The following is a 10,316-nucleotide window of genomic DNA, read 5'->3' on the forward strand; positions in this document are numbered from 1 at the left end:
CTGACTGATCAGTTGGAAACTGATCAGTTGATATATTCAGCCGTATGCTAAGCACCCTTCAACTGAACATATCTCGGGAAAGAACAATCAACCGTCAAGAGACATAGAAGATTGCAACGCCGCACTTCAATCAATACAGCTTAGAAAAACGCATTTCGACGAAAGCAATTAAGACGCCGCATCACAATAAATGAAGCAAACAATGTCCAAGGAATAATCAAGTAGAAATCAACGGATACAAAGATTCAAATTCATCTCAAGTTACCGTTGGAGAAAAGAAGCTTATAAATATGACAGAAGAACAGCTGTAGAAAAGAGAGAGCCAACACTATTCAAAAAGCTTGTTGTCACTCTGTCAAAATCTCAGCTCAATCTTACTTGATATATTCGTAGCAGTTAAGGCTACAATTTGAGCTCATTAGCAAGTTGTAATAATCGTTGAAATTCGATAGTGCTAAGATCAGTTACGCACTGAGAACATTCTGTAATACTAAGAGTTTCAGTTTTTGGCAGTGTTAAGTCCAAACTGAAGTGGGTCAGTACAATTCTTGTATTTGATCAAAGTCTTTTAGTGGATATCCTATCCTTGAGATAGAAGGGGTGACGTAGGAGTAATTAAATTTTCCGAACATCCAGAAACAACCCTTGCCTATTTTATTTCAGTTTCGTATTCTATCTTTCAGTCAGTTATTTTTCGCAACTACTTTAGTTTAACTGATTGTCATTGACCAACAAGATTCCGAGAATCAGTTTGTCACCAAACTGAACTCAAAATTCGAAAAGATTAGTTTTAATTGTGAGTGTTTACTCAACCCCCCCCCCCCTTCTAAACACTCTTGATACGTTAATCGATCCTATCAGGCTCATTGTTAGCTGAGTAGTTGTACCGAGAATGGACAAAGAATGGATGTCAAAAGATAGGCTATCACATGAATTTGATATTGGAGTAGATTCTCTCTTGCAGTTTGCACTAAAAAATGCTATCCATTCTGATGCAATACCTTGTCCATGTGCAAGATGTGGTAATCTAAGGAAGAAAAATGTTGAAACTATCAGGGCACATTTGTATTGTAATGGTATGGATTTGACATATCATACATGGATATGGCATGGGGAAAGATCTACGAAAGAGAACTCAATGAATGATAATGATCGAGTAGGACAAGATGAACACAAATCATTTAGTGAGGAACCTATAGATATGGTGCATTGTGTATATGAAATTTATGCTGAGAATCCAAGCCAATTCAGTAAGCTACTTGAAGATGCAGATAAACCTTTATATCTTGGATGTGCTAAATTCACAAAGTTATCGGTAGTTGTAAAATTATTTAACTTGAAGGCAAAATATAGTTGGAGTGATAAAAGTTTCACTGATCTACTTATTTTGTTTGGAGAAATGCTTCCAGATCACAATGAATTGCCTTCATCTTTGTATGATTCAAAGAAAAGCTTACGCGCATTAGGGATGGATTATGTGAAAATTCATGCTTGTCCTAATGATTGTATCTTATACCGGAAGAAGTACGAAGATTTTGCAAATTGCCCTACTTGCGGGACGTCAAGGTGGAAGTTGGGCAACAAATCGAAGGTAAAGGAAGGAATTCCTGCAAAGGTCTTGTGGTATTTCCCACCTATTCCAAGATTTCAAAGAATGTTTCGGAATAAGGCGATATCCAAGGAGTTAACTTGGCAAGCTGATAAAAGAATTCGTGATGGATACTTGCGTCATCCAGCTGATTCGCCCTCTTGGAAATTAGTTGATCGCATGTGGCCAGATTTTGTTTATGAGCCAAGAAATCTTAGATTGGCTATATCAGCAGATGGGATCAATCCTCATAGTTTGATGAGTTTTGCAAATAGTTGTTGGCCTGTTTTAATCATCACCTACAATCTTTCGCCGTGGTTGTGTATGAAGAGAAAATTTGTGATGCTCACTTTGTTGATATCTGGTCCTATACAGCCGGGTAATGATATTGGTGTTTACTTAGCACCTCTTATTGACGACTTAAAATGCTTATGGGATAAAGGTGTTGAAGCATATGATGCATATCGAGAAGAAAGTTTCTCTCTTAGAGCTGTTCTGCTATGGACAATCAATGATTTTCCTGCATATGGGAACATGTCAGGATGTGTTGTGAAAGAATATCATGCATGTCCTATTTGTGCAGAAGAAACATATTCGACAAGGTGGAAGCATTGTAGAAAAATGTCATATACAGGCCATAGAAGGTTTCTACCATTAAGTCATCCTTATCAAAGACAAAAGAAGGCATTTAATGGGAAGCAAGAATTTAACCTCGCACCAAAACCATTGAGTGGCAATGAAATTTTAGAAAGAGTTCAAAGAATTAATTATCATTGTGGAAAATTCAGCGGAAAGCTTCAGTCAAAGAACGATGACGGGATAACATGCTGGAAAAAGAAATCAATATTATTTGAACTTGAGTATTGGATAGATCTACATGTTCGACATGTTCTTGATGTGATGCACAATGAAAAAAATGTTTGTGAAAGTCTCATCGGTACATTACTTGACGTTCCAGGAAAGACAAAGGATGGAGTAGCAGCAAGATTAGATCTTTTGGAAATGAATTTAAGAACTGAATTGGCACCAAGGATTGGGGAGAAGAAAACGTTTTTGCCAGCAGCATGTTCCACACTAAGTAAGGATGAGAAAAGAAGTATTTGCAATTCTTTGTCGGGAGTAAAGGTACCTGTAGGTTACTCATCCAATGTTAGAAACCTTGTGTCGATGAAGGATTTGAAACTTGTTGGCTTGAAGTCACACGACTATCACACTTTAATGCAACAATTGCTTCCAGTGGCCATCCGCGGTGTCTTGCCAAAACATGTCAGAGACACTATCACTCGGCTGTGTTTCTTCTTCAATGTGTTATATAGTAAAGTGATAGGCATCTTAAAGTTGGATGACTTGCAAGTAGAGATCGTGTTGATATTGTGTTCACTTGAAAAGTACTTTCCCCCTTTATTTTTTGATATAACGATTCATTTAACTGTTCATCTTGTGCGGGAGGTCAAATTGTGTGGACCGATTTGGTATAGGCACATGTACCCATTTGAAAGATTCATGAAGATTTTGAAAGGTTATGTGCGCAATCGCAATCGGCCTGAAGGGTGTATAGCCGAATGTTACATTGCAGAAGAGGCTGTCGAATTTTGCTCAGATTATCTATCTAATGTCCACACAATTGGGATACCATCAAGGCATCGAGAAGTATAACTTACTAAGCCTTTATCGGGAACAGTTTTGCACTCCACTAGTCATGATGAGCTACAACAAGCACATCGTCATGTATTGACAAATGATGTTGAGATTGATCCTTATGTTGAGTAAGATATCTGACCTATCAATTCTTTGATGCACTTTGCATACATTCTATTGGTTTATCTATTGCAAATTATTTCGTTAGGGAACACATGGTTGATTTGAAATCAAGATTTCCTCATAAAGCCAAGTCCAAAAAGTTGTTACAAGATGAGCATAACCGAACGTTTACTAACTGGTTGCGTGATACTGTAAGTTCCAAAATACTATATATTAACATGCATACAACTCTTGGTATCTTACGTAAAATCTAAATTTATGGCATTGTGAAATATAGGTTGCACATTTAATTGACCATTCCACCCATGAAATATCAGAAAGATTGAAGTGGATGGCGCGTGGACCTAGCAACAAAGTGTTAAAGTATTCTAGTTATCTGATTGATGGGGTTACATATACTACAAAAGAACGTGATGACATATGAGTAACTCAAAACTCTGGAGTAAGCTTAGTCGCAAAGACAATGCAAGTTGCCAGTGCAAAGGATAAAAACCCAATTGTTTCAGACATGATTTTTTATGGAGTTATTGAAGAAATATGGGAACTCGATTACCGCAAATTTCAAATTCCAATCTTCAAATGTAATTGGGTGGAGAATAATAATGGTATTAAAGTAGATGATCTTGGTTTCACATTGGTAAATTTGAAAAGAATTGGATTCAAATCCGACTCTTTTATTTTAGGAAGTCAAGCAAAGCAAGTATTTTACACTGAAGATCCTGAATGGAGTATTGTACTTGCAACTCCTACTAGAGAGTCATTTGAACATGTTAATGGTGATGAATTGCAAGACGCTTTAATTCACTATCAATCTTTTACCAGAGGGTTACCATCAATGGGTGTTGACGGAGCATTCGACAATGAACCATCATGTCTTCGTGAAGATTGTGATGGGACTTGGGTCGACAATGTTTAACCAAAGATATTTTACTTTTAAAGATGTAAAGATTTTGATGGGACTTGGGTAGACAATATTGAAGTTATACTTTTATTTATCTTTGTATATGTTGAATTTCTATTGAAGATGAATTTCTTATCCTATTTTTTGTTGTATATATTGTGTATTTATTTCTATAGTGATATGTGTTTTTCGCTTTTTTGTTGAACAGGTTAAATCTGGACTATGACATCCTTTAGAAAGCTTAAAATTGGGTCTCATGATGATGACACAATTCATGAACCGAGCAAGAGATTAGGACAGCCTCCAGTGATTGGAAAGGGCAAAGAAAAAATTGCATCTACTTCTACTGAGAAGAATTTTGATGGAAATGAAATGTTGGGATCTACAGACACTGAAACAACAAGAACATCTAGAGGTCGTACACATCTAGATAAGCTTTCTAGACAGAGGGTTCAGGGAATTCGAAAGGAGGTAAGATTCAATCTGCTTGGACAACTAGTAGGAGAAGTTGCTTCTGAAATGCAGAGTTATATTGGTATGCTTGCTCGAGAAAAAGTTAAGATAACTTACAAGACATGGAAGCAAGTTCCAAATGAAGTGAAAGAATTGATATGGTAATCTGTTAATGTAAGTTCTATTGTTTTTTCACAAGTAATATTCATATTGTTTATATATATTTTATGTTATGTAATTCTTTTTAATGTATTTCCAATTTTGATGTTTTACAGTTGACATTTGATGTTCCCCCAAGCTGGAAAAAGGGATGTTTAAGTTCAGCAAATAATAAGTGGCGTCAATTTAAATCACATCTCACTCAAACATTCATTTCGAACAAGGTTGATAAACCAGAGGAGTTGGATCAACCACCTACTGGCTATGGTCTTGCACGAGATGACTGGATTTCTTTTGTCATGACTCGCATGTCTGATAAATTCATTGTAAGTATCTTTTTTTTTGTTTTTTTGAAAATAAGTCCACCATCAAGTATTTAACGAATTAAAAAATATTTGATATGTGTAATTCTTCACTTTGACTAGGAACTAAGTGATCAACAGAAGGAAAGAAGGAAGAAGAACATATACCCTCATCGCCTTTCTCGTAAGGGCTATGCACGATTTGCTGAAGAAATAGTAAGTATATTTCAACATTTGTGCCTCCCAAGAAGTGACTGTTGCATTCCTTCGCATGAATACTTGTAACATGGGTGGCTGTTTTTTTTTTCTAGCATGTGATATATATCATTGCATTTGCTGTTTTTTTTCAACATTTAACATATTTGACAAATACCATTTGATGGTTCTTGTATGTAGGCAAGTGAATTGTGTGACGATGATGATATCAATAGAGCTATTGTTTGGAAAAAAGAGCGAGTGAATAAAGAAAGGGATTTTGATGGCCAGGAGTTACAAATAACAGTAGAAAAGATTGTGAGCAAACTACACAAAAAAATCAATTATTTTATTTTAATGAATCCTTTTAAAGTAATTAATATTTTCAAGTGGATGACAGGATGATTACATACAACAAAAGAGTGAGGGGAAACTTGAAATAAAAGAGACAAAAAGGATATTCTCACGAAAGCACTAAATTCAGATGAACATGGTTGACGTGTGAGAGCTTTTGGAGGTCACATCACTCCAACATTATATTTCAATCTTGGTAGAAGTTGGAAGACTGAGGATGTTGACAGAAAGCTAATGATTGAGCAAAAGAAAGAGTTGATAGAGGCTAGAAAATTAATTCAAGAGCAAGATACACACATTCAAAAACTTGAAGCAATTGTCTACAAAAAAGGTGCATGGGACAGTGAGATTGATGACAAAGGAAGTTTTTCGGTAAAATTTCATCAAGTGAATGAAAATGAAATGAAAATCGACAAGTTTTTCCCCAGTTATGAAGATTTGAATGACGTCGAAATGAAAGTTGTGGAAAAATCTGTTGCTTTACAGGTATATAATTTGTTGTGGTTATATAGTACTTAATATTTTTTAATTAAAGAGTTAGTACAATTCATTGACATAACCATTTGTCTTTTAGGGTCAAGCGGTTATTTTGACATTGGATTCTAGCACAGACATTTTTGCATATGGAACAGTTGTTGAGGTCAATGGAGCTAATAACTTGCTTCATGGTGTTCCATTACCTGAAAATTGCATGCGTGTATCCATTGATGAGGCAATGGAAATATCAGCACTTTTGCCAGTTCGATTCCCAATGAATGTGAAAATGTTGGGGATGCCGTAGGAACACACGTTGCTTGGCCAAATCATTTGATAATGCTACGACAAGAGGTACACGTATGCTTATATTTCAAAGTAAATGTCTGTCAAATTCTCCAGTATTGCACCTAACTAACATGTTTACAATACAATTATCAGAAGCGTCAAAGGAACAAAACCGTCAGTTTCGAAAGAAACCAGACTTTGTCATCAAATGTGCCAAGAGCAGTGCACATGGTGTATTGTTATTGTAAGACAGCCCTTGAAAATGGAAGGAAATTAGCATTTCTTTTAGATCATGAAGTATTTGCAGATGATTATGAAGTTAACTTGCACTTTGAGGACATCAGTCCTTTGTATCACTTGGAGCCAATTTCTGGAAATTGTATAGTTGTCTACATTTGGTAAGTCTTTGATTAACTTAAAGTTTGTTTGTTCTTTTCTTATATTATTATATAAGATGCATATAATTTGTTAGTTTAGTATGTAGTGTAGTTTTGATTTTCTTTTAATTGAAATGACAGGCATCTTTATAAAAAGATGGTGAAAGAAAACAAGATTGAAAAATTCAGATTCGTTAATCCACACAGCATCCCAAATTTGCAAAAAAATATACACGACAAAACAGGTAAAACTGAATGGTTGAACAAGAGGGCGAGTTCTTTAGCGGATAAGCTAAGTGGTGCAGCAATGGATCAAGTGGTTTTGGTTCCAAGTTGTTGTGGGTAAGTAAGATTCTAATATAATTTTCAATTGTTTTTTTAGTGAATTACATACACTTATTATGTTCGTCTGTAGTTTTCATTGGACTCTCACCGTCATCGAGCCTTATAAGGAGATTGTTTATTTGGTGGATTCCCTAAGTCACCGCATTCGCGATGAGGATTGGATATATGTTGTGGAAATGTGAGTTCATATTCCATATTAATGATGTATTTCATTTAATGAAAAAACACTCATATATCAACTATGTTCAATGTTAATGAAGGGCGTTGAGATTGTTTAACTCAACTAAGGGAAGGAAAGGAAGAAAGCGTGTACAATGGGAAGTCATAAAGGTATGTGTAATTCTCATTCGAGCTAATTTTTTTATGTGTATATTTGTCATTAACAATTTGACATTTTTTAACATAGGCTCCTAAGCAACCGGATGCAAAAAAATGTGGTTATTATGTGATGAGATTCATGAGGCAGATTACTGAAGAAGTTACAACTCTTGAGGGGGATTCACTAAGATCGATAGTAATATTATCTTGGTTATATAAAATAATTACAAGTTATCTAGCTACTTATCATTTTCAAATTTCATTAAGTTGTGTTTTTTTTACTAATATACTTTTTGAGTGTGTTCATAGTTCACAAAAACGGGGTATTCTATGGAAGAAATTGATGAGGTGCGCACCGAGCTGGCCGAATGCATACAGAATCATATTTATGAATAGGTAGGACATGAGTTCATCTTATTTGAAAAAATACAGCTCATATTGAACGGATTTGGACATTATTGTTACACTTCTTAACATGTTTACGGGCTGTTTCAGAAATAGTCATTTTGCACATGATTTAGCTTCTAAGTTGGGTGAAATTCTTGTTTCTACTTTAAGATTTCAAAAGTGATATTATTTTGGTTTCTTGCATTTTTCTTTCAGTTTGTGGATCAGGAATACAAATGATACTAGATTGACATGTGATTTTTTTTGTTGCAAGTTTGTTGGTTCATGACATGTGGATCTCTTCATTACTTTCGGCATATGTTGAAAGAATGTGGTAATTATAGGTGATAGGTGTGATGTATGGTCTGGCTGTGTAGGTGATAGGTGTGGTGTATGGTCGTATTTAAATTTATTTCGAATATATATTGTTGTTGTGTGTTTTTATATTTTCTGGTATGTCCTACTTGCATGGAGGTTATGCCAAAATTTTTCTAGGCCCTGAGGTCCGTTTTTAAACTTGTCTATTGCATATTGTTCTCAATTCATGGCTTATTTTCTTCTAACAAGACTTTTTGCTTTTTTATACATGACTTGTTCTATATGTACGTTTTAATGCTAAGTTGTGCATGTGTTGAAATTTAACAATCATTAAAATAATGTGGTTTTTATTTTCACAGGCACTGTAATGATGTTTTGGAAGATGCACCAGCAGAGAATTCATTCCAACAAGCTATAGAAGATATTTTGGAGTTGATATGTGCAAGTCTTGGTTGTAGGGTATTTCTATTTTTGTGAACTTGACTAAATGTTTTTGGAATATGGTTACATACTTTTTTTAATTGTTGGTTTGGTAGATTACACGTCTATGAATGACATATTTCTTTTTGTGATCAAGTATATATATATGTTGATGTTTTAATTGATTTTATATAAGGGTTAATTGATATATATTTCACACCCAATTTTTTTAATTGATTAAACAATTTATGGTTTAAATATAATATACAACGGTTTGGTAATATATAAGACAACAGTTTAAAAATGATGTAAATCAAATCTAAAGACAACAGATTTAAAATGTTGTAAAATTGTTGTATATTGCAGCGAAAGACATCGGTTTAAAAACATTGGGGAACTGTTGTCGAATGCGAAAAAAGACAACGGTTAAAAAAGTTCTCGTTTCTATAAGACAACGATTTTTAAGAGCTACGACAACGGTTTATTATCGTTGTATTTATACACCTACAACAACGGTTTTTCACAGTTGTCTTTGCGCGCACCCTTTCACAACAGAGCGTTTAACAATGGTTTTACAATACCTACGACAACAGTTTTTCACCGTCGTCTTGATCTCTACGACAACGGTTTTTCACCGTTGTCTTTGCGCGAACCTTTAACCACAAGAGCTTTTACAACGGATTTGCAAGACATACGACAACGGTTTTTCACCGTTGTATTTGACGTCTACGACAACGGTTTTTCACCGTTGTCTTTGAGCGTACCCTTTAACCACAGGGGCTTTAACAACGATTTTTCAAGACATACAACAATAGTTTTTCACTGTTGTATTTGACATTTACGACAACGGGTTTTCACCGTTGTCTTTGAGCGTACCCATTAACCACAGGGGCTTTAACAACGATTTTTCAAGACATACAAAAACGGTTTTTCACCGTTGTATTTGACATTTACGACAACGGGTTTTCACCGTTGTCTTTGAGCGTACCCATTAACCACAGGGGCTTTAACAACGGTTTTTCAAGACATACAACAACGGTTTTTCACCGTTGTCTTTAGCCTTTTTTTTTGTAGTGGTTGATAAAACTCCATATGACATATGGATGGAAAAGCCACCCAGATTTTCATTCTTAAGGATATAGCGATGTTCTGCTTACGTGAATCAGGCAGTTAGAGACAAATTTCATAATAGAGCCAATTTGTGCTACTTTGTCGGATATTTAAAGAATTCTGTTAGATATTACTTCTGAAATCTCAATTAAACAAATATGTTTGCTTTAAGAAATTTCACATTCTTACAAATTCTTAGAGAAGGAGTTTCTATTAAATATAAAAGACGGGATTATAGAACTCAAAGAGATTCCGGAACCACTCACTTCTGAAATATTAGAACCCACACCGCAACAACCAGTGGAAGAAAGACAACTTCCTAGGAGATTCGTAAGGGTCTCAAGGCCGCCTAAGATGTTGAGTCTGCTTCTTGAAGAAGATCAAGAAGAGCACATTCATAGATGTAATCCAAGAAACTTCAAATAATCATTTTCTGATGTCGATTCATTAAATGTCTTGAAGCCAAGCAGTGCGAGATGGACTCCATGTATTTGAACCAAGTATGGTCCCTAGTAGATTTACTTGATGGAATTGTTCTCATAGGATTCAAATGGATCTATAAAAAG

At 35.1% G+C, this 10,316-nt stretch overlaps 3 protein-coding genes across 5 annotated transcripts; all 3 read left to right on the forward strand.

The window, feature by feature from the left end:
- The first annotated feature begins 892 nt into the window (after positions 1 to 892).
- On the forward strand, positions 893 to 3,244 carry LOC142504300 (uncharacterized). The gene has a single exon (XM_075617183.1). The coding sequence runs from the start codon at positions 893 to 895 to the stop codon at positions 3,242 to 3,244; it is 2,352 nt and encodes a 783-aa protein (XP_075473298.1).
- Positions 3,245 to 4,288: 1,044 nt separating this feature from the next.
- LOC142554991 (uncharacterized) lies at positions 4,289 to 5,554 on the forward strand. Its single transcript, XM_075665619.1, has 3 exons — positions 4,289 to 4,721; positions 4,979 to 5,188; positions 5,288 to 5,554. Exons 1-3 carry the CDS (start codon positions 4,473 to 4,475, stop codon positions 5,447 to 5,449), a joined length of 621 nt encoding a protein of 206 aa, XP_075521734.1. The 5' UTR covers positions 4,289 to 4,472; the 3' UTR covers positions 5,450 to 5,554.
- A 151-nt stretch (positions 5,555 to 5,705) lies between these two features.
- On the forward strand, positions 5,706 to 8,785 carry LOC142554990 (uncharacterized). 3 transcript variants are annotated; one of them, XM_075665616.1, is made up of 9 exons: positions 5,708 to 6,199; positions 6,288 to 6,541; positions 6,629 to 6,873; positions 6,994 to 7,194; positions 7,268 to 7,375; positions 7,458 to 7,527; positions 7,604 to 7,711; positions 7,814 to 7,911; positions 8,580 to 8,785. In XM_075665616.1, exons 2-9 carry the CDS (start codon positions 6,527 to 6,529, stop codon positions 8,695 to 8,697), a joined length of 963 nt encoding a protein of 320 aa, XP_075521731.1. In that variant the 5' UTR covers positions 5,708 to 6,199; positions 6,288 to 6,526; the 3' UTR covers positions 8,698 to 8,785. The 3 variants fall into 3 exon arrangements, with proteins under 3 accessions (XP_075521730.1, XP_075521731.1, XP_075521733.1); XM_075665618.1 differs by having other exon boundaries at positions 5,811 to 6,199; positions 7,825 to 7,911; positions 8,580 to 8,784; XM_075665615.1 differs by having other exon boundaries at positions 5,706 to 6,199; positions 7,604 to 7,911.
- The last annotated feature ends 1,531 nt before the right edge of the window (positions 8,786 to 10,316 follow it).

The sequence above is a fragment of the Primulina tabacum genome, chromosome 9, assembly GCF_025594145.1.
Source record: "Primulina tabacum isolate GXHZ01 chromosome 9, ASM2559414v2, whole genome shotgun sequence".
In the NCBI taxonomy this organism is placed as follows: domain Eukaryota; kingdom Viridiplantae; phylum Streptophyta; class Magnoliopsida; order Lamiales; family Gesneriaceae; genus Primulina; species Primulina tabacum.

Bases quoted from the DNA above. Each gene is read 5' to 3' on its own strand.
- LOC142504300 (XM_075617183.1), top strand. From the start codon at position 893: ATGGACAAAGAATGGATGTCAAAAGATAGGCTATCACATGAATTTGAT.
- LOC142554991 (XM_075665619.1), top strand. From the start codon at position 4,473: ATGACATCCTTTAGAAAGCTTAAAATTGGGTCTCATGATGATGACACA. The intron at 4,722-4,978 runs GTAAGATTCAAT...GATGTTTTACAG, and splicing joins TTCAGGGAATTCGAAAGGAG to TTGACATTTGATGTTCCCCC. The intron at 5,189-5,287 runs GTAAGTATCTTT...CACTTTGACTAG, and splicing joins GCATGTCTGATAAATTCATT to GAACTAAGTGATCAACAGAA.
- LOC142554990 (XM_075665615.1), top strand. The intron at 6,874-6,993 runs GTAAGTCTTTGA...TTGAAATGACAG, and splicing joins TGTATAGTTGTCTACATTTG to GCATCTTTATAAAAAGATGG. The intron at 7,912-8,579 runs GTAGGACATGAG...TTATTTTCACAG, and splicing joins AGAATCATATTTATGAATAG to GCACTGTAATGATGTTTTGG.